Source organism: Anomaloglossus baeobatrachus, chromosome 2, assembly GCF_048569485.1.
Source record: "Anomaloglossus baeobatrachus isolate aAnoBae1 chromosome 2, aAnoBae1.hap1, whole genome shotgun sequence".
NCBI lineage: Eukaryota > Metazoa > Chordata > Amphibia > Anura > Aromobatidae > Anomaloglossus > Anomaloglossus baeobatrachus.
Window position 1 is genome coordinate 708,626,320 of NC_134354.1, and position 24,067 is coordinate 708,650,386.

At 42.5% G+C, this 24,067-nt stretch overlaps 1 protein-coding gene across 1 annotated transcript in view; it reads left to right on the forward strand.

The window, feature by feature from the left end:
• Positions 1 to 22,421, forward strand: part of LHFPL6 (LHFPL tetraspan subfamily member 6) — a 254,066-nt gene extending 231,645 nt beyond the window's left edge. The window contains exons 3-4 of the mRNA XM_075337307.1: positions 5,214 to 5,312; positions 19,877 to 22,421. Of these exons, the coding sequence (XP_075193422.1) occupies positions 5,214 to 5,312; positions 19,877 to 19,995 (218 nt within the window). The 3' untranslated portion in view covers positions 19,996 to 22,421. The remainder of the gene's footprint in view (positions 1 to 5,213; positions 5,313 to 19,876) is intronic.
• Positions 22,422 to 24,067: the final 1,646 nt, after the last annotated feature.

Below are 24,067 nucleotides of genomic sequence, written 5' to 3' on the forward strand. Positions count from 1 at the left end.
CTGGCAATGGAAAATCCAGGGAAGCATTTTTTTTTTTTTTTTTTGCCAAAAAGCTACAAAAAAAGGACGTGAGCTTCGCCATATTTTTGTATGCTAGCCAGGTATAGCAGGCAGGTGCTGGAAGAGTTGGATACAGCGCCAGAAGATGGCGCTTCTATGAAAATGCCATTTTCTGAGGTGGCTGCAGACTGCAATTCGCAGCAGTGGGGCCCAGAAAGCTCAGGCCAACCGGTGGTGCGGATTCCAATCCCCAGCTGCCTAGTTGTACCTGGCTGGACACAAAAATGGGGCAAAGCCTACGTCATTTGTTTTCTAATTATTTCATGAAATTCATGAAATAATAAAAAAAGGGCTTCCCTTTATTTTTGGTTCCCAGCCGGGTACAAATAGGCAACTGGGGGTTGGGGGCAGCCGTACCTGCCTGCTGTACCTGGCTAGCATACAAAAATATGGCGAAGCCACATAATTTTTTCAGGGGGCAAAAAACTTCTGCATACAGTCCTGGATGGAGTATGCTGAGCCTTATAGTTCTGCAGCTGCTGTCTGTCTGTATGGAGAAGAGCAGACAGCAGCTGCAGAACTACAAGGCTCAGCATACTCCATCCAGGACTGTATGCAGAAGTTTTTTGCCCACCAAAAAAATGACGTGGGCTTCGCCATATTTTTGTATGCTAGCCAGGTACAGCTGGCAGCCACGGGCTGCCTCCAACCCCCAGTTGCCTATTTGTACCCGGCTGGGAACCAAAAATATAGGGAAGCCCGTTTTTTTTAATTATTTCACTTATTTCATGAAATAATTAAAAAACAAATGACGTGGGCTTCGCCCTATTTTTGTGTCCAGCCGGGTACAACTAGGCAGCTGGGGATTGGAATCCGCAGCACAGGTTAGCCCGAGGTTTGTGGGCGCCTCTGCTGCGGATTTCAGTCCGCAGCCGTCCCAGAAAATGGCGCTCTCATAGAAGCGCCATCATCTGGCGCTGTATCCAACTCTTCCAACAGCCCTGGAGCCGGGTGGCTTGTTGGGTAATCATGAGTTAATACTGGCTTTGTTTTACCAGCCAGTATTAAGCCAGAGATTCTTAATGTCAGGCACGTTTGACCCGGCCATTAAGAATCTCCAATAAAGGGTTAAAAAAAGACACCACACAGAGAAAAAATACTTTAATAGAAATAAATACACAGACACATTAGAGACTCCATCTTTATTACCCCTGTCAGCCCTCCACGATCCTGCTCTTCTGTCTTCTTTCTTTCTAGTGTAGTAGTAGTGACGATTGTAGTGAGGAAGGATGAGATTCACCAGCTCATCACTTGGGGCTGGGGAACCTCCATCCTAACTACAATGCTCACTACAATCGGGAAGCAGCGTGCAGCCTTCACTCCGTGAGTGATCACTGCTGGCTGCTAGCGGTAACGCTGACAGACGCGTTACCATAGCAACGGTGCTCTCGGAGCCGCGGTTAGCGGTGACGTCACCGCTAACTGCGTTGCTATGGCAACGGTGATCTCCGTTAATGACCGGCTGTGTCAGCCGGTCCCTAACGGAACGGGGAGTCGACCGTGTGCTAGAGCATGTCGTCGGTACACGGCGATACACATATGTGCACCGTGTACCGGAGAGATGCACTCGCAGGTCCTACATGACGTGTCATAGTCATGTGACCAGTCTGTAGCCAATGAGATAATAGCCACGTGACTGGTCACATGGCTATTTTGACGTCACGATAGGTCCTGCTTCTCTGCTGGCAGTGCAGGTCACCGGGAGGATTCAGCGATCATCGGATGGAATAGCGGCAGGAGACAGAGTGCAGAAGGGATCGCGAGGACCGGTAAGTGTTATGGCAATGTTTATTAACTGTTTGTGTACATTTATAATGCATTTTTATATGTTTGTGATTGCCTCCCATTATAGCCTATACGTTCGAGTTCGGTTCGTCGAACGTTCGACGAACCGAACTCGAACGGGAGCTCCGTTCGGCGAACCGACCTCGAGCCGAACCGCGACCGGTTCGCTCATCTCTACTCCTTACTGCCTAAGGAGCAAAGAGAGAACTTTCAGATCATCACATATTGACCATACTTGATCCTCATAGTTAACTTACTTGCTGCCATTGTGCAGTAGCAGCTTTCAGAATTTTTGGGGGTTTTTTTGGGCTGAATCTATAGTCTCCACCTGTTCATATTGTACTCAATATTTCATTTTTCCATCAGCCCAGGAACATCCCTGCAATACACAAGAGCACTGTCTTCAGAAAGGTATGGAAGGAATTCCTTTTGGAACCCTAAAGAATTCTATTTTTTTGGAAGCCTATGGAGTCCGTGTCTGTGAAAAAACTGTACGTGATCACATTTTTCCAATATTGTTACCGAGTTCAGTGATTGACAAATAAAAGGTGATTTTTATATAATTTCAAACAATTCTACCCTTTCAGACCTCGGTATTTGTAGTTTTGTAATGCATTGCTCTGATTTTTTTTTTTCTTAAACCTATTTTAATAACGTTTATTTTTAAAACACATATTGGCCTTTCTCTTTCTCCATCACTGATGTGAATTTTTAAATCTTTTTTACATTTTTTTTTTATAAATTGAAAGCAGATTACATATTTTAAGTACCAAAATAAGTGAATGACACAATGTCCTAATAATGGAGACCAAGGAATGGAGGCGGCACATTAGCTCAGCGGTTAGCATTGTTGCCTTGTGGCTCGGGCAGCCATGCATACAATTTTGTTGCTTTATAAACGAGTGGAAATACTTAATCAATGCGTCTTGATGATTTTTCCTTGATAAAGTGGGTAAATGGACACAAAATTGTGGGGGGGAAATGGAAAATAGTGACCCTATCAGAAATCAGCTTTTATTTGGTATAATAAAAAAAAGTTACAAAATAATTTGTTATATTGCAGTAGCTTGTGTTGGTTCTCGGTCCTTCTGCATCCAAGATGCTCCTCGCAGTGGCAGCTTAGCGGTAATTGTGGAGGGAGCCTCCTTGGCTCTCCTGTGCCGTGAGAAGGAGTCACTCCAGGCAAAGGAGAAGGCAGCAGGAGGGTTGGAGGTACATGGTGGGCACCAGGTAGGCTGACTATACATGTTAAATGAGAAAGGTCGCTGGAAAGACAATAAGGCGCTAATAGGGTCTTTTCTGGGATAATGGGCTAAAGGCAGCTTTACACGCTGCGATATCACTACCGATATCGCTAGCGTGCGTACCCGCCCCCATCAGTTGTGCGTCACGGGCAAATCGCTGCCCATGGCGCACAACATCACTCGGACCCGTCACACTACTTACCTGCCTAGCGACGTCGCTGTGACCGACGAACCGCCTCCTTTCTAAGGGGGCGTTTCGTTTGGCGTCACAGCGACGTCACTAAGCAGCCGCCCAATAGAAGTGGAGGGGGCGGAGATGAGCGGGACGAACATCCCACCCACCTCCTTCCTTCCTTCCTCATTGCCGGCAGCCGCAGGTACGGTGAGGTTCCTTGTTCCTGCGGCGTCACACATAGCGATGTGTGCTGCCGCAGGAACGACGAACAACCTGCGTCCTGAAAAAGCAACGATATTTGGTAACTGGACAGCGAGTCAACGATAAGGTGAGTATTATCGCTCGTTAGTGGTCGCTCGTACGTGTCACATGCAACGACGTCGCTAACTAGAGCAGATGTGCATCACTAATTCCGTGACCCCAACAACATCACGTTAGCGATGTCGTTGCGTGTAAAGCGGCCTTAAGTCAAAATACAAGTAAAAGCTTATCTGGGCTAGTTGTGAAAAGCCACAACTACTATATCGGGCTGCTGAATATCAAATAGGAGAGGGAAGAAAGGGTTAATCCACCGTGCTGCCGTATATACTGTAGGCTTGAAACAAGATGAATTCTAGTGATTTATTTCTACGTGTTTCGGAGCCATGGCTGCTGCTTCAGGATTAATCTCAAATATACATTCTACATTAGTGATTACTCCTGAAGAAGGAGCCATGGCTCCGAAACGCGTAGAATTAAATCACTAGAATTCATCTTGTTTCAAGCCTACAGTATATACCAGAGTGTGGTGGATTAACCCTTTCTTCCCTCTCCTATCTTAGATATGATAAATGTACAGCCACTTTCCAGTGCCAAGGTGGAACATCAGTTTAATTTTTGCAAGTAAAACCTCTCTGAAAGCCTGGTATTGCTAGCATTAATATTTCCTTGGTGGCATTGAGCCCCATAAGGTTAGACTTCCATACTGGTTTGGTTGGAGCACTGGGACGAGGGTTTGTCTGTGTCTGTGATCTATTATTTTGATAGTGATGACGCTGAACAGATGCTGCTGCTTAGGTGCCACATTTCTCGGTAATGATCTGGGCAACTTAAGCATTCCGCCTCAGTTCAGCTGAATTAGTGATTTTAGTTTTTCTCGCTCCTCCTGGCCCGTGTTGTTGGCTACAGACACTAGTCGTAAACTCATGTAAATGTAATTCTCACCATCTGTATACACTGTCACTTTACATTGCTCTGACAATCTTTGTGAATAGGAAAGAAGAAAATGTTTTTTGCAGTTTCTCTCTTGTTGCTTTTGAGTGTGGATAATTGCACATTTTTGTGATTTCAAAAAGATTGGGGCTTTTATGTTGTTTTTGTGGTTTTGTGATAACAAGTGCAGCTCTGTTGGTTGTCACTTGTGTACCAATGTGTCCTCAGAAAATGACCTTTTGTTTAAATCCGGATTTTGTCTTAAATGTATATTGTAACACTCTTTCGAAAAGTCTTCCCATTTAAGACTCTAAGTTCTGTAATTTTAGGAAATCTACATGTACATTAGCCACAATAAAAAGACTTTGAGCCTATTATATTTATTGAAGCACCAAATGAGCATGTGCAGAGGTCATTGTGGAGGGAGTGGGAGCTGCAGCATGTGTAATATGAAGTTCCCAATCCTACGTTTCTGCCTGAGGAAGAGGATGTTTTTATCCTTGAAACGTGTAGCAAATTAATAAAGAGAAAAAGAAAAATCCGACAGCACCTATTGATTGCTCCTGATTTTTTTATCCATTTATCCCAATCCTACGTTTCTGTCATTTGCATAATTTCTTGTAGCTATAAACATCTGATACAGATATGTTATGATCTTTGATGTTGTGTACGTGTTGCTCTCGCTTCTTCTCTCATGTGAAGCTGATGTCACGCTCCTACATAGTTTGGTACAATAATGTGTTCTCGTTTCCTCACAGGGCTACTGATTGGATCTGGTTGCGCTTTGTATCCTTTGGGCTGGAACAGTGAAGAAGTTCGACAAGCTTGTGGGAATCTCTCCGCACAGTTTGAATTAGGTAGGTAAAACAGCCACAGGGACACACAAAGGTTATATCACCCCACTTCATACGTCCGATATGCTATCCATGGATAAAACAACACACTCATTATAATCTATGGAGCTGTTCACATGTTCTTTTTGAGGAATGCGTGTCCATTGTTGATCCTATGCATTGATCAGACTCAACCATGCAAATGTATGGATCAGAAATAAAACTCTGGAAAGCACACTGATGGCGTCCTAGTTGCATCCTAGTGTTGTCACTGACCGAAGCTTGAAAAGCCTCCATCAGTTTTTTGGGGATTTTTTGCATATGAGTAAACCTAATGAAACACTGATAAAAAAACTGATACACTTACTAAATACTGGTGAGAACTTAATCCAAAACACTGATCAAAATTGCTAAGGTTTCCCTGTACGAAAAAAGGAAAATAAACATGTGAAACTGGCTTAAAGGGAACCTGACACGTAAAGAAAAAAAACACTATTAACCTGCAAATAAGGGGCTTATCTGCAGGCTAATAGCTTTTGGAACCTGCCCATCGCCCCCCTCCCCCCGCCGGGAGTAAATGGAAACAGCATTAGACTCGGGTATCAGAGGGCGGTTACTGCCGCCGCTCTCCATACATAAGGGTGACTGAACCTGCTTCAGCACCACCCCCGTGACTGAAACTAGAACACTGCCCTGGCAGTGGGGTTCGATGTGCAGGCATCGGGCAAGTTCCCAACCCTAACAACCTGCAGATTAACCCCATATCTGCAGGTTAAAAGCATTTTTGCACTTGCCAGTTTCCCTTTAAATGAAATATCTTGATTAACAGTGAAAATATAGTATAATAGCCACATTGAGAGATAAGGTATTTGTTGTTTGTATACTTAGACTTTTTGGTAAAAAGATCTAAGAAATTGTATTTTAAGATTTTTTTTTTAAGTTGCACAATATTTGTACCTATAAAACATGCGTTGGTTTTCAGTCATTTTGATTTCTTGTTGCTCTGACTTCTACATTATCACAACAGCTCATCAGAAGAAATCTAAATTAGGCTGCTTTCACACTTCCGTTGTGCGGCATCCTTTGCAATCCGCCGCCTTGAGGAGTTGCGGTAACCGTTGCAGGAAACCTTTTATTCCTCATAGACTTCTATTAAGGGCGGATGGTCTTGTGTTGCATCCGCCCCGTGGCACATTAGTTGTTTTGTCGGTGACCATCAGTGACCGCCGGGCGGAGGGAACGCAGCATGTAGCATTTTTTGAGTGGCGGAATCCTTTATTTTTTCACTGCACATGCTCAGCTTTTTTTTAATCACAGAAATATTGATTTACTCTCTCTCGATGGCCGAACGATCAGCTGATCGTCCGGCGGCCGGCTTTTGAGAACGATCAGCTGGGCGGCCGGCTTTTGAGAGCGATCAGCTAATCGTTCACAATAGTCTGCCGCTGTTAAAACTGGAAAAAAAAACAAAAAAAACAACAAAACGGATCGTTGTTTTGCAGCATCAGTCACATCAGTTGTGCCACTATCTGCAACGCATCCATTGCATCAGTCACACAACTGACTGTGACGGATGCAAAACAACGTAAGTGTGAAAGCAGCCTTAGAGTTACTGTTGTGAAGAACACTTAGGATACATATAGAGAGTGTTCGGTCATCAGCTCTCACCTCCGCGTGGATCAGCCCAGCTGCATGTGCTTTTAATGTGAAATAAACCAAAATGTAGCTTATTTCCCCTGAGAACAAAAGGATATAGCAATCAATTTACCATGCCTAATTTTTATCATGTCAGAGAAGAGTTGGGAGCCCACCAGATATTAGATAGACAGCTAATCCTACCGATTTTGTTGCGTTTGGCCAACTTTATTCTCAGGAGTATGGGCACCTTAAGGCAGACTTTGGTTTCAAACCCAAGTCCAAACCCAAGTCCTTTCTGTTTTCTTGAGGATTCTTTTCAGTCAGTGAAATGTGAGTGAGAGGATTTAGCTGCAGGATCAATTACAAGAGAGAAAGTGTAATGAAAGTCGAAATGTAGCTTCTACTGATAAACCTGACTACGGAGAAGACAAGTTGTAGTCAGGATCTCCCAGTTAGCAAAGGATTTTGTTTACTATTAGTAAATGTACAGAACCAAGGCAATAAGCAAATTGTAATATATCTTAACTACCAGATATTTATATTTTAAAGCCATTGGAATTAAAGCGGTTATCCACTACTTGGATAACGCCTTCTCATTCCCCACCTTTGTCCCCATTAAAATAAAAAGCTTATATTCCCCTCCTGTGCCAGCGCCATTCCAGCGTTGTCGACACTTGCTCTCCTGAGGCTCCCATGAGGTTGTTATGTCACACGAGTCCCGTGCCCCGTCAGCACCGGCTTCTCTCTCCGCCTTTATACATGTAAGTAATCAGGAAGAAGTCAGGGCTGCCGCTACTTTCTCACTACCTGCCGACTACTCATACGTCCGAAGGTGGGGAGAGGGAAGCCGTCATGGATTGGGGTCAGGGCTCGGGTGATATAACAACCTCATGTGAGGCCCAGGAGAGCGAGGGCCGACATCGCTGGACAGGAGACGGCACCAGAGATGAATATACCGTAAATGTCTTTATTTTAATGGGGGCAAACATGTGACTAGCAAACTGTAATATTCAGATACCGGGGTGGTCAAATTCCCTTTGCCAAATAGTCTTAACATACAGAAAAAAAAAAAGATTGGGACCAGGTTTGGTCCCATCCAGCTGAATTCTCCAACTCACCGCTATATGGTAGTAGTGTGACTGACGGGGACAGCATCTGGTCCCATCTAAAATGCAAGAGGTTGTCACAGACCTCTCATCAAAGGCAGAGACACTAAATAGCCAATAATTTGACAGTGACTTAAAGATATGAGCCATCACGAATATTGTCTCTTTTCAGCAAAGAGACCACATCATAGGAATTTAATAAATAGTCAAGTAGAGAGGAGGAGTCCTTCTGTGACCATGGGGTTAGGAAAAAAGTATTGGAAATATTTTGCATATGGTCATTTTTATTCTACTGTTTGTCCCGGAGTTTGATGTATCTGGTTTATGAAAAATCAGTCTGATAAGCTGGAAAATCTGTCTTCCACTAGGTGCTAGATTATTGGTATGTTCTATTAATGAACGCATGCTTGTCTCTTTAATTGGTTTCTTCTTGAGGCAATATTCTCGGTTTTCTATAAATACTTCTTCTCGGTGCTGCTCTCGCCGCCTCCCCTACCTGTATATACTTTACTTATTTTGACTGAACCTCATACTCGCTAATCACTTTGCTTTGATTTTAGTCTTAGATTTGAATGTTCTCCCCGGAGTCTAATCTAGACATTAATGAATTCATCTGGTTTAAAAAAAAAATGGAATGGGTTCATTTAAATAATTGCTACTTCTGCTTCCATATTCAAGGCTAAAAATTAAGGTATTTTGAAGATGCACACGAATATTCGCCAGGTTAAGAGCTCAGGCACAATGCCTTATTCCAATCCAACTACATTTCTGGCACCCTACCGTCCCTCTGATTTAGTATGTAGGCGTGCAGGATTTTCGTCTGTTGGATTTTCATATGAACTAATTCTATAAGGCAATTGATGTAAAGTTTCCAAAGGTATTAAAGGGCTTGTCCAGGTTTATCACAAAAGTCTGCAGTCATTCTGTGACTTGTGAATCCTTATATTGCTTCACAATGAGCGGTATAAGGCTTCTCTTGAGTCGACGGTAAGACGTACGCAGTCCCGCTCAATTTACGTGGACTGATCAGGGCTGCTCACGTCTAGTTGGAATGTGGCCAGAATTATGCAGAGTGCATACTTGCAGTCACATAACCGCTCGGTCTTGCCACAATGTGAGGAGTCACAAGTCCACAATCACTCAGTGTGACTGTAGGGAGATAAGGTATGCACACCAGTGACTATGGAAGGGGAATACATGGAATAGCAGAAACTGCTGTGTGAATACTGACATGAAAAATTCAATAGCTATGTGTAAGAATGAAATGTGAAAAATGGAACCTGCATTACTGCCATGAATATATGAATAAAGAGAAATTTAGCTACTGAATTGATCAATGCAATAGAGCCCCAACACTACGCCAAAGTATTTCTCTACGTTGGGGTCCCTAGCTTGTGTGTGTCCTCTCATGCAGTTAAAAAACTTACCGTGTATGGGAAGCTGAGACCCAGGCTATATATACGATGTGGATTGGCAATAGGTGTGTATGGGGAGGGTTCACAAACGAAAAACTACTAACATTAAGGAATAACGTTTGGAACTCCATTCTATGTCTGAACTGGGTGCAAAAAACCTAAAAAACATCACTATGGGGAGATAAGGTATGCACACCAGTGACTATGGAAGGGGAATACATGTAATAGCAGCACCCAGTTCAGACATAGAATGGAGTTCCAAACGTTATTCCTTAATGTTAGTAGTTTTTCGTTTGTGAACCCTCCCCATACACACCTATTGCCAATCCACATCGTATATATAGCCTGGGTCTCAGCTTCCCATACACGGTAAGTTTTTTAACTGCATGAGAGGACACACACAAGCTAGGGACCCCAACGTAGAGAAATACTTTGGCGTAGTGTTGGGGCTCTATTGCATTGATCAATTCAGTAGCTAAATTTCTCTTTATTCATCTATTCATGGCAGTAATGCAGGTTCCATTTTTCACATTTCATTCTTACACATAGCTATTGAATTTTTCATGTCAGTATTCACACAGCAGTTTCTGCTATTACATGTATTCCCCTTCCATAGTCACTGGTGTGCATACCTTATCTCCCCATAGTGATGTTTTTTAGGTTTTTTGCACCCAGTTCAGACATAGAATGGAGTTCCAAACGTTATTCCTTAATGTCAGTGTGACTGTAGACTTTTGTGATCAACCTGGACAACCATTTAACGATATCATAACCCTGATAACAATGAAAAAGGAGGGAAAAAAAGGGCAGACAAAGAATAAAAAATCAAATACATTTTATTATGTTAAAGAAAAAATTACATTAAAGGGAACCTGTCACCTAGAATATGCGTTCTGACCTATCAGCAGACACGTGTGCCCTAATTACACCTCCCTACCCATCCCTGTGCTGTAAAATTGTATAATATGAAAGTATTAAAAAATGTTTTATTACCTTCATATTTCCTATGTAAATAGCAGTGTATTTGGTCCCATGGGCGGCACCTTGCCCTATGGACGTCTGCATACTTTCCGTGTATCACGCCCCTGTGGGCGTGATACCATGGAGTCACATGAGCGACGTCCCCGTCGCTCATTCTATCCTGCGCACGTTTATACTTACCATTGTGGCAGGCTTCTCTTCCGGGTTCTCCTTGTCGGTTTCAGACCCGCAGTGCACGTCTGAAGCCGGCGAGTGAACACCCAGAAAAGAAGCCTGCGGCAATATGTGCAGGATAGAATGAGCGACGGGGACGTCGCTCATGTGACTCCATGGTATCACACTCACAGGGGCGTGATACCACGGAGAGTATGCAGATGTCCATAGGGCAAGGCACCGCCCATGGGACCAAATACCCTGCTATTTACATAGGAAATATGAAGGTAATAGTTTTTTTATTACTTTCATATTATACAATTTTACACCACAGGGATGGGTAGGGAGGTGTAATTAGGGCACACATGCGTCTGCTGATAGGTCAGAAAGCATATTCTAGGTGACAGGTTCCCTTTAACTATAAATAGGGACGAAGGTCATTTCACACCTACGGAAATACATTTGGGTGGGTGGGTCAAGTCTTAAGGTTTTAAGTAAAATGGCAGACGTAGACAAGTAGAAAAATAGACAAAACCTGTGTGCATGCGAAGTATAATATAATGGTAAATGGCTAAGTAGCTGCACTAGATACACTGGTGAACATGTACACAGATTCCCTGTTTCCTCGAAAATAAGACCTACCCCGAAAATAAGCCCTAGTAGAATTTTTCAGGCTTTTTGGGGTATGATTAGTATCTAAGCCCTACTCCAAAAATAAGCCCTAGTTGCGGTTCCGTAAGGAAATGTCCAAGCAGCTAAAAAAGATGACGACTACAGCAGGACTCTTCATCAAAGAGAGGAAACACCCCCAAAAGAATCCAGACACCCCCAAAAGAAAGCAGTCCACTTCACCCCCCCCCCCCCCCCCCCCAAACAAAAAAAAAATGGCACTCACCAGACCTCAAACAATTACAGCTGGCAAGTGCTGATGGTGATAGGCTCTCACACAGAGATCAAGGTTGCTGTAAGGTCCCTCACTGTGAGAGCTGCAGTGCAATGCAGCTAATGTAGAACAATCAGATTGGGTACCAGTATCACTCCACGCGAGTGATACTGCTTTCAGCCACCAGGGGGAACCAACCACTGTAGAGCGCACGGGGACCTGAAAGTGACACCGATTTGTATGTGAGAGCCCAATGGTAATTGTTTGGGGTCTGTGAAGTGCGACTTTTTTAGGGGGTGTCTGTTTCTTTTGGGGGAAAACGTAATACATAAAGAATAATAAATTTAAGCAGGTAATTTAAACCATTGTAAATATGGCATGTACCCACCACTATAGGACTGGTTCTGCACCATGAGAATAGCAGATCAGATAAGAAAATGTGCATCTGAATCAGTAATAGGATTAACACAAAATGTTGACGTTCCAGATGATGATGACATGATTATATTTGAATAAATGTTGATTTTTTTTTTTTTGATCAAGAATACATGTGAATTGTTTTTCATGGGAAAATATAAGACATCCCCTGAAAATAAGCCCTAGCGCATCTTTCAGAGTAAAAACTTTGAGACCCTGTCTTATTTTCGGGGAAACACGGTATACTGTATATAGGAAGCACCACCGATGGGTAAAGTAACAAATATCGACGTTATAGGTATATTCAGTATTACAGAAGGTGGATACCATATAAGAAAACCAGGAAACATAAATAGATCAATGGAAAAATTACCCTTGATTGGAAGAATGGTATACATACACCCACCCAAAGGAAAACACAACACAATACAATACATTATTAGAAATACATCTAGATCATTCTACTTGTTCACCTATTTCTCATAATCTTTCTATTTTTTTTTAGCCTGGTGAGAGGGGAAATGTGTTGCGCTACCTATAAAAGCTGCTAAAAATGGACAAAAACAAAAATACAAGATTTAAGGGCACTTTACATGCTGCGATATCGCTATCGATATCGCTAGCGAGCATACCCGCCCCCGTCGGTTGTGCGTCACCGGCAAATCGCTACCTGTGGCGCACAACATCACTAACACCCGTCACACGTACTTACCTGCCTAGCGACGTCACTGTGACCGGCGAACCGCCTCCTTTCTTAGGGGGCGGTTCATTCGGCGTCACAGCGGCGTCACTAAGCGGCCGCCCAATAGCAAAGGAGGGGCGGAGATGAGCGGCCGGAACATTCCGCCCACCACCTTCCTTCCTCATTGCCGGTGGACGCAGGTAATGAGATGTTCGGCGTTCCTGCAGTGTCACACATAGCGATGTGTGACACCACAGGAACGACGAACAACCAGCGGCATGCACCACCAACGATATTATGAAAAGGAGCAACATGTCAACGATTTTTGACGTTTTTGCGATCGTTGATCGTCGCTCCTTGGTGTCACACGCTGCGATGTCGCTAACAGCGCCGGATGTGCGTCACTAACGACGTGACCCCGACAATATATAGTTAGCGATGTCGCAGCGTGTAAAGCACCCTTACGATTATGGTTAACATCTTTCTTCGAGGAGCTGGAGACTGTTATGATTGTTACATCCCTTCCTTCCTGACTCCTAACAATTCCAAGTGGATATCACAAGAGGATCAATAATCATTTCACTACCACCCTAGCCCACCTTTTCCTCAACAATAATCCAATCTAAACTGAGACTCAAACCGTTCTACATTTAAAACTGTAATCTAATAATATATATCATTTATCGCTCCACACTATTTGTGATATGCATAAAGGTGGAGAACGATAATAAAAATGTGTTACAATAAATGCAGCCATTAAAAAGTACAATCAGTCTGTCAAAAATTAAGCCCCTAGAAGAATGGTGGTAAAAAGATGAAAGCAAAAATTGGTTGTGGTAGAAAGAAGATAAAATCCCTTTTAGGCTGCTCATGTGTATTAAAGGGGTTGTCCAATACTAGGACCACCCCTTCTGATTCCACGTTTCCCCCAGGTAAACTAAAAGTTTATACACCCCTCCCGTATTGGCGCCGTTCCATCTTAGCCGCGGCTCCTGTGACGTCACGCGAGCATCACATCCAATCAGCACTGGTTCCTGTCTCCACGCCATCGGACACCGGAGCAATCAACAGGAAGTAAGTTGCAGCCGCAGCTCTCACTTCCTGTTAACTAGTTTGATCTAAGGCAGGGAGACGGAAGCTGATGCTGATTGGACACGGGGCTCACGTGACATCACAAAGTCAGCTGGAATGGCGCCGCCACGGCAGTTGATTACAGACTTTCATATTTTACCTGAGGGAAACGTGGAATCAGAAGGGGTGGTCCTAGTAGTGGACAACCCCTTCAAAAATATTTTTATAGAATTTCTGCTTAATATGTATCTTTTAGTTTTCTTTTTCTAGTTCCTAAATGACCTTTCATTTATTCTTCAGAGTCTATTATATTTTTTACTTTTACGGCTACTACATTTCTTTTCTCATCACTCCATCTGGAATTATATGGATGCCATATTTCTATTACGTTGTAGTATCGCTGTCTTGAGCAGGAAGCTATGTAAGGACATGGAATAATCTTACCCTTCCTTTACATTACAACCTGTTCAGCGACTTATGTAAAATCTTTTTTAGTTGTAACTTGTTTTTGAACTTTCTGATTTGTGGGCACATGGAAATCTCACTCGCGCCTGTCCACACAAGTTGTATTGATAAGGTTTTGCTTGTGAGGATAAAGCTGATAAGTATTTTCGCCTCATTTGAACTTAACAGTAATGTCAGCATTGGATTTATTACTGCACGTTGCGCTTTGTTATAACAAAAGCATAACCAATTTTCTGGTTAATAATCTTTCCAAATGATTTATGTGACTGTTGAACAATAATTCTGCATCTCGATGTGTTCTCGAGTCTGTGAAATTACTGACCTTCCCTAACTTTTATGCTGGTAAATAGGAATGCAGGAACATCAACAAGTGTAAAGTTCACAAGAGTTCTCCAAGTTTATCATACTTTTGCTACATAGGATGTGGCTTTTTCACCACATTTTACTTGTAATGAGTGCAGTTACATACTCACCGTTTGCCGTTTTCAGCGGAGCACAAGTCCACTTTGGTATTTCTGACCTGCTGAATCACACAGTGTCTTCCATGTGGCGCAGAGGTCACATTTTACATTGTAAGACTATTAAGGCCCCGTTACACGCAACGACGTATCTAACGATATATCGCCGGGGTCACGGATTCCGTGACGCACATTCGGCGTCGTTAGCGAAGTCGTTGTGTGTAACAGCTCAGAGCGAGTGGTAGCGATCAAAAAATACTCAGCTTATTGTTGATCGTTGACACGTCGTTCATTTTCATAAAATCGTTGCTGTTGCAGGACACTGGTTGTTAGTCGTTCCTGCAGCAGCACACATCGCTACGTGTGACACCGCAGGAACAAGGAACAACCTCGTACCTGCGGCCGCCCGCAATGAGGACGGAAGAAGGTGCGCGGGATGTTCGGCCCGCTCATCTCCGCCCCTTTGCTTTTATTGGGCGGCCGCTTATTGACGCCGCTGTGATGCCGAACGAACCGCCCCCTTGGAAAGGAGGCGGTTCGCCAGCAACAGCGACGTTGCTAAGCAGGTAAGTCCCGTGTGACGGGTGTAAGCGTTGTTGTGCGCCACGGGCAGCGATTTGTCCGTGACGCACAAACGACGGGGGCGGGTGCTTTCACCAGTGACATCGCTAGCGATGTCGCTGCGTGTAAAGCCCCCTTTAGGCTTGTTTTGTGACGCATGGTCTTACATTGTAAAAGTAACCACGGTTTAACACCTAAGGGGTACTGTGTGATATGGCACGGTCATGTGGTGCCATCAGTGCTGCTAAAAACTACAAAAGTTGGTGACCAGTCAGTATATTACTGCACTCATTACTAGTGATGGACGGACCTGGACTGTAAAAGTCCGGATCCACGCGGTTTCAAATGTACCCGAGTGCCGGACCTGGAATTCTCAGGGAACTCCGGGTAATGATCTGGGTCTGGCAACTCTGGAAATAACAATAAAATAAAGGAAAAATAAAGAAAATAAGAATGAAGTAAGCGCTTCATACTTACCGAGTCTCTAACGTGGCTGTAACTGCTTCCAGGTCTCTCATTCTTCTTCAATGGCCGCTCTTTATTTCTTATCCATAGTTACTAATTCTCCCGCCCACCAGCAGTCTGCTTCCCTCGCCCACTGGTGTCCGGGATTGGTTGTAGTGAGACATGCCCCTGGCGTGTGTGACAGTGTCTGACTACAACCAATCATAGACCTTGTCTGCGGGTTCCTACCGTGGTGTAAAAATAAATTAATTAAAAAAAAATGGTGTAGGGCACCCCATATTATGATACTCGCACAGATAAAGCATACAGCTACAGGCTGAAGACCACAGCCATGTGCTTATCTTGGTTGTGTATCATAATGAGAGGAACCACATTTTTTTTAATTAAATATATAATTTAAAAAACAGGCATGAAGTCCCTCCCAATTTTGATACCCAGCCATGATAAAGCCCTACAGCTGGAGGCTGGTATGTTCAGGCTGGGGAGACCCGTGCTTATTGGGCCTAGAAATAGCAGCCCTACAGCCCCTCAGGATTGTCACAACCCGGAACTTTACCCAGCTCATCCCGTTTGCACTGGTGTGCTGGCAATCGGTGTAATAAAGGAATTAATAACAGCTCACAGCTGCCACTAAGTCCTAGATTATTAATGGAAGGCATCTATGAGACCCCCTGTTACTAATCTGTAAGTAAAAAGAAATAAACACAAGCACTGAAAAAAATCTTTATTTGAAATAAAATACAGAAAAAAACATCTTTCTCCAGGTTTTAACCTCCAAAATAGAAATGTGAAAAAGGAAGTGTTTTTCAGCTCACCTGTCCCCTGGTCCTTTAAATATTCCAGGGTGCTCGCAGTTCTCCGGCTAGTCCACATCGGTATAGCAGAAGTAAGGAAGGAACAGATTTGAACTCTGCACCAATTCCATAAAAAAATCTTTGATCCTTTATTGAAGAAAGTATGCTTTAAAATTCCAGCCAGAACCGCACAGTCCAGGAGTAACAGACAGGGTAAACGTTACGCGTTTCGGACTGAATGTATAAAAACAGAGGAGTCCTTAATCATAAGCTACCTGTCTAGGGCAAAAGACTGAATATATATGAGAGCTTCACATGGAGGAACAAGGGAGGGGGAGGGGGGACCGGAGGGGCGGGAAGGAATGAGAAAGATATTAACCCGTCCCAGGTGTCAGATGGTCTGCATCCCAGACTTTCCAAGTTCTCCCTCTTTCTTAAACTTGGAAAGTCTGGGATGCAGACCATCTGACACCTGGGACGGGTTAATTTCTTTCTCATTCCTCCCCGCCCCTCCGGTCCCCCCTCCCCCTCCCTTGATCCTCCATGTGAAGCTCTCATATATATTCAGTCTTTTGCACTAGACAGGTAGCTTATGATTAAGGATTCCTCTGTTTTTATACATTCAGTCTGAAACGCCTAAAGTTTACCCTGTCTGATACTCCTGCACTGTGCAGTTCTGGCTGGAATTTTAAAGCATACTTTCTACAATAAAGGATCAAAGATTTTTTTTATGGAATTGGTGGCGAGTTCAAATCTGTTCCTTCCTTACTTCAACCTCCAAAACACCCAGTTCTGATGTAATCCACACGAGGTCCCATGACTATTCCAGCTCTGCTACATCTGAAGTCACATCGAGCAGTCATAGAACATAACCGCCCGCTGTGAGCTTCAGGCAGAGAATGAATGAGCCACGTGATCACCAGTGACATCACTCAGGTTAGTTGTGGTTACATCGGGATGTTCCCACAGTCCTCCACCTGTGATTACGTAATCACAATATTACTTTTTTTGTCTCACCATGTTATATTGAAGTAAGGACCCTCTGATCTCTTGTATAATGCATTAGACTGCATTCCATAGTATTGTTGCCTGATAGTGGTAGAACTTTGGCTTGGCGTAATAATCAGATGGCGGTGGCAGACTTGGAAGCCTTTTTTAGGCCCCAGACTATTGTAGTAACCATTCTCAACCACAGTTGATAGAGGGAGCCCACTAACTTTATCAAACATCTGAAGATGCGGCAAACACTATCAGCCATGGTATCTTAAGAGGTTAGAGTACCGTGATTGGAGTATTGTACAATTATTATAGAATTCAAAAACAATGATGATGAGGAAAGTAGATTTTTCTTACCAGTTGTAGCCAGATATTTCAATAGCTTTTGCTTTTAAATTCTCTAAATTCAGCTTTAACTTGCTGCCCATTAAATATCGCGTCAATGCCCTACACCTTAACGAAGTATAAAACTGTAAAATGACATTCTGAACATTGGAGAGAGTCACTGAAGCTTCAATATCAACAGAGATTTTACACCCAACTGAGCATACAGAGAACGGAACTGCTGAGGCGTCTTGTGCACTGGATGGATTTTATGAGAATATCTAATCCATTGTGCATTAACCTGTGACCCCCTGACCGGGAGCAATAGGCATTCCAAATCTGACGCTCTAGAGTGCAAAATTGTCTTGAAATTGATATTATATAGCTTTTATCTAAAGCTATATTTTATTTCAATATGATACGCTACATTACCAGAAGTAGCCCGTGGGTTCGAGTGTTAGCACAGCCTTTTTAGCCCTTGTGTTCACTACAGCAGTATCAATCTGAAAATACCAGTTGGCGTTTCCTCTGCGTCTTCTTGAGATCTGGTGGTGTCACCCATTATACAGTGGAATAGATATATCCGCACTGCCAGGAGTTTACATATCGTGAAGAGAGAGCATGTGGTTGCCATTGGGCCTTTGGAAAAGATGGAGGTAGCCCTCCTTAGTCCCATTCCCTTTCCTATTAAGTGGTAACAACCTATGCAGGAACCACCACTTGAATGAAAAAAATCATGGTTAGCATAACGTCGGTAGGAAATGGGGCTTAAGGGTTATGGAGATGGAAACAAGTATCTGGCTTTTTTTTTATTTTTATCATAGAGTGTCTTTTTCATCTATGTACATCATTTCTTCAAGTATTGGACATGAAGAAATTGGAAGTTACAGTGCTCCTAGTTTTTGGTTTAATTTTTGTATTGTACAGCACCACTGCATTGTTGCTTCTTTTTTTTTTCAGCACTTTAAATGTAAGCCCCTTGTATTATACTTGTCCACCGGTGGCTTCATGATTTTTCTGCGCCACTCCAGTCCCGTGGCGCAATCTTGTGCCCATAACTTCTAACTGGCCGTAAGTCAGATGTTATGTCACGAGCGCTAAGTGCAAGTCTATGAGAGCCAGAATGAGAACAGAACAAGGCTCTTATAGAGATGTATTGAATTGTGACCTCCAGCGCGCTCCATGAAACATTGGAGTAGCCGACAGGACACAAATCGCCCAGACAAGAGCGACGCAGGAAAAAGGTGAAGACGTCAGAGGGTGAGTATAAATAAGGCATAACGTTTGGAACACCATTTTAAGTCTGAACTGGGTGCAAAAACCTAAAAAAACATCACTATGGGGAGATAAGGTATGCACACCAGTGACTATGCAAGGGGAATACATGAAATAGCAGAAACTGCTGTGTGAATACTGACTTGAAAAATACAATAGCTATATGTAAGAGTGAAAATGTGAAAAATGGAATCTGCATTACTGCCATGAACATATGAATCAAGAGAAATTTTAGCTACTTAATTGATCAATGCAATAGAGCCCCAACACTACGCCAAAGTATTTCTCTACGTTGGGGTCCCTAGCTTGTGTGTGTCTTCTTATGCAGTTAATAAACTTACCGTGTATGGGAAGCTGAGGCCCAGAGGGTGAGTATAAGACAGAGGGCAGGGGACTTATATGTAACCACCACTTCAGCCCTGAAATTAAAAAAAAAAAAAAACGCTGGAGTGGTGCTTTAAGGGAATTTTCTCACATAGTTCATTTGTCAGGTACCCACAGGTTTGGTAATACATTTTTTATTGCAGGGGCCACAACTTCTGTGACCCACCACCTATCACTAAAACGGGAGACTAGGCTACATTTTGGAGGTGGTTGATAGAAGTGGTGGTCACGCATATGCACTGCTCTATGCACTGCTCTGCTGCTCTATTCAAATCTATAAGACTGAGTAGGACAGCCAAGTACAACACTTAAGTACCTGAATCAGTCTCAGTACCCTGTTCTAGTGATAGGTATGAAACCATGAATAGATGGTATTTTTTTTTCTTGGGATAACCACTTTAAGGTTAGGATATGTGGATTGGAACAGGTATACCATGACTGAGAAGAAGACAACTGAACTGATATATTTTGTAATGTTACTTGTGTTCCTTTTCTAATGGCAGTATTTGCTTTGTTCTAGGCATGTGCAGAATTGGATGGGCGTATTACTGCACCGGAGGAGGAGCGGCTGCCGCAATGCTCATCTGCACATGGCTTTCATGTTTCTCTGGAAAGAAGCAAAAGCAATATCCATATTAGAAGACACCCAGAAGATAAGAAGTGGGATAGAAATATCTGAACCCAGTTTTGGAGCTTACCTAACAACCACTGAAAGGTTAAAATGCATTTGTGATATGATTCTTCACTGGCAAGAACACGAAAAATGGATAAAATACAGCGTTTGAGAAATAAAAATTTGGTTCCATGTATGAACAGTGTGGAAGGACTGATGATCATGCTACTTGAATGCCACAATTGTTGTGACTTTTGATGGATCAAGGTCTACACTTGATGTTATTGATGGGAATAAGCACATATGTATGAATAGCACAAAGGCATCGTTTACCACAGCCTTTGATTATTCCGTCTGTCAAAATAGGTTACAATTGCATTGGAGGACTTCTCTTTCTCTCTTGTTTTCATGTTTTTCTTTATGATACCACAATAGATCAATGGTGGACTATGGCCTGAGATTGTTGTATCTCAATATGCATTATGAAAATCTCTCCCTCAATTCCCCCAGCAGATCACTACCTAATGTGGGTATGGACAGGTAATCGCGATTTAGAGAATTTAATGTCTTGTAAAGTGTACAACAATTTGTCCACATTTCCCCTGTCTTTTAAGGAAACCTTTCATCAGTTCCTTCTACAGTACAGCAGCTAGAGCTCACAAATGCCTTAATAATGGGGCCATTGAAACCAGCCATGCTGCATGTTCTTTTCAGTCCACAGCCCTGACTCCTAAAACTGCTGGTTTATAAGAAGTCACTTCAACATTGACCTCTTAAATACACTAGACCACCAAGTATATGGACGTTGACCTCCTCGACATACTAGATCACCAAGGATTTTGGCGTTGACCTCCTCGATGAACTAGATCAAAGATTTTGGCATTGACCTCCTCGATATACTAGATCACCAAGGATTTTGGCATTGGCCTCCTTGATGAACTAGAACACCAAGGATTTGGGCATTTGCCTCCTTGGTGAACTTGATCACCAAGGATTTTGGTGTTGACCTCCTTGATGAACCAAATCACCAAAGATTTTGGCATTGGCCTCCTCAGTTAACTAGATCACCAAGGATTTTGGCGTTGACCTCTTTGATAAACTAGATCACCAAGGATTTTGGTGTTGACTTCCTCGATGAACTAGATCACCAAGGATTTTAGCGTTGACCTCCTCGATATACAAGATCACCAAGGATTTTGGCGTTGACCTCCTCGATGAACTAGGTCACCAAGGAGGTTTGTGTTGACCTCTTCAATATACTAGATCATCAAGGATTGTGGCATTGACCTTCCCAATGAACTGGACCACTTTTCATTTTCTGCATTGACTCCTTCAGTATGTCTACCACTAGGGAGGCTGGTATTACCCCAAAAACTAACCAAGAGCGTCTCACATGTTGGTATTAAACCTTTAATTACTCTTGATCCAAACTTACTAGATAATATAAAGCTTTCACATAAACCCACTCCTCCAAAATTTCACCTCCTCTTTCTTTGACCAGTGACTTTGGTTGTAAAGTTTGCCGCCGAATGTGGAGAGAATAGAGTTCGGTCAGTTGCTTCATTGCTTTTATCACTATATATGGAAAATGGGAAACTAAAATTTGATCAATTGAATTTCTTATAAAATGCAAGAAAAAAAATATTTTTTTTTTTGCATTCCTTTCATGCACTCACGTCGATCGGTCTAAAATCACAACTAGCACAAATCTCACACTTTGCAAGGAACCCTTCTCAACACAGTCTTAGCCTTTGCTCTGTACAGCACAAATATAACTCTTTGTTAGGAACTCTTCTCGGTACAGACGTGCCCTTTACTCCGCTCTATATAGTCCTTTCCCCAGAGCTTCTCTTAAATGTTGATCAGGTAAAAGCCATTTCCTTCTTCTACCGTCAATGAAATAACATGAAAACCTGAGAGACTTCTCTCTTTTAACCCATTTTCCGAATCTCCTCTGTGCTACTATGTCCTCCGAAAAAAAAAAAAACCACAGAGGAGCTTCACGTTCAGTATTATTTTCCTTTTACTGCATATATTATGTATGATATTCATTGGACCAGTAATCACCATTTATAACGTCTTCTGTTTTACGTGCACAGGTAACAATTATGTTTTATTTTATTATACATGTTTTATCATATTCCCAAAAAATATTATATATCATGACCATAGTTTTTGTTTGCTCATGCAATATTCCCATGTTTTATCAGTGAAATTTCGATACCCTTTTAGGATACTCTTGCATACACGGCTTCCGTTCTACTTGTCATAGAAGTCACACATGTGGTTTAGTTGCCATGCTGTTTTGGGGCTATGTAACGTTTACTATCATTTTTTTAACTACAATGACAAGGTAATATGTTTGTATTTTAAGAAAATAAACCCTGTAAATATACAAGCTTCTTTTACCATTGGTTTGTAGACTATACAATAAAGTACACAGTGCTTTTTATATAGGTTTTACTTTTTTTTGTTATGTTCGGAGGCTATAATAGTATGAGCCTCACACCCCGCCGTTATTTGCAGATAACACCGCTCACTTGCTGACATCACAGAGTTGGCTTAATTACTAATTAAGATTTCTGATATTTGCTCGGGGGAAGGTCGGCTGAATGACTGCAGAATTTACCAATCACGATAACTGTCCTTGTGAAGAGTGACAGCGACGGTCATTTACTATTGATTATAGGATCTTATTGATGTTCCCTATATATAAATTGCTCACAAATTATATCAAAAGCTAAACAATGTGAAAATAAATAATTGCATGTTAAATTTACACACTCTAAAGGAAGGTTTCCGGGTTTTCAACAAGTTATGACAGTATAATGATTCTTATAAAATAAATAAATTGCTCCAGAACACCCTTCACAGGTGCTGATGGTCCTATAGGGTTGACGTCCTGGTCATCACCTGCCTCAGTTGTCGCAAGTTAATGGTTGTGGTCATGTAAAAGGATGTCTCTCCTGTAGGACCAGTGGGAAACCTGAATTGGCAATGCTGGAATGCGTATTTTTAGGTAGACAATCAATTTATGATCATTGGGGTGCAACACTTGGCACCCCCATTGATCAGCAGTTAAAGGTGAATACTAGAAGTTCCCGAATGTTGCTGAAACAGAACAGCTCTATCAAAACTATAGGGGGTAAATCTGTAGTGCGCGGCCACTATTGAAATGATGCAGCTGCTGTGTTCCGGCAGCATCCGAGCACTTCTGGCTGGTGACAATAATAGATGATCAATGGCGGGGTACCGGACGTCACTATCTCACCACTCAGAGATTGATGGCCACCAATATCAATATAACACTAGTGGATAACCCCCTCAAGGTGTAAGTCATGGTGATTTCTTTATTTTATTACATTGCATACTTCTATTTCAATTTTTGAAAAATATCAGAAAGTTCCAATTTAACTACAACTTTTTGTTTTTAGAGGACTCACTTAAAATAATTTGTTGGGGCCCTTTCCCACTAACATGATATTTAATTAGAGATTCACTTCTTCTAGAAACAACCATTGGGTCAACAGGTCCTGCAAATATGGACAACACTTGACAACAATCGAACATTTGTTGGTCCAGTCCACCAACCCCACTGCTGATGGGAAAAACAAGGAATAGCATGCATGATTCTTTATTTGTCTGGGAAATACGGACTACTAGATGTGTTTAGCAAGGAAAATAAAGCTTCAACCTTTAGAGTTGAAGAAAAAGATTTGCAGGACTCTGGTCGAGCAATAGTCATTCGGTAGTCGTAGGCTGGCTATCCTGAGCAGTGTGAATCTCCTACCACCTGTCGCATCCCCTGCACCTCTTCTGATTTGTAAGCCCTCTCATCGTCATGTGGGTGACTGCACCATTATGATGTTGTGGCGCCTTCTCATCAGAAAAAGCTCCGGAGAAGCTGCAGATAGGAAACTCAGTCATCTGGTCCGGCAGGTGTTGACTACTGATATCAACTCTGGAACAGGGTCCTGCAAATATTTTTGATCACCTGTATCATTAGTTGCATAAGATGCAGCCACATTTTAGAACTTTTTTCAATTCGGGGTTAAAGTTAAGAAATCTTCGAAGCTATTTGGCAGTTTCCCCTTTTAC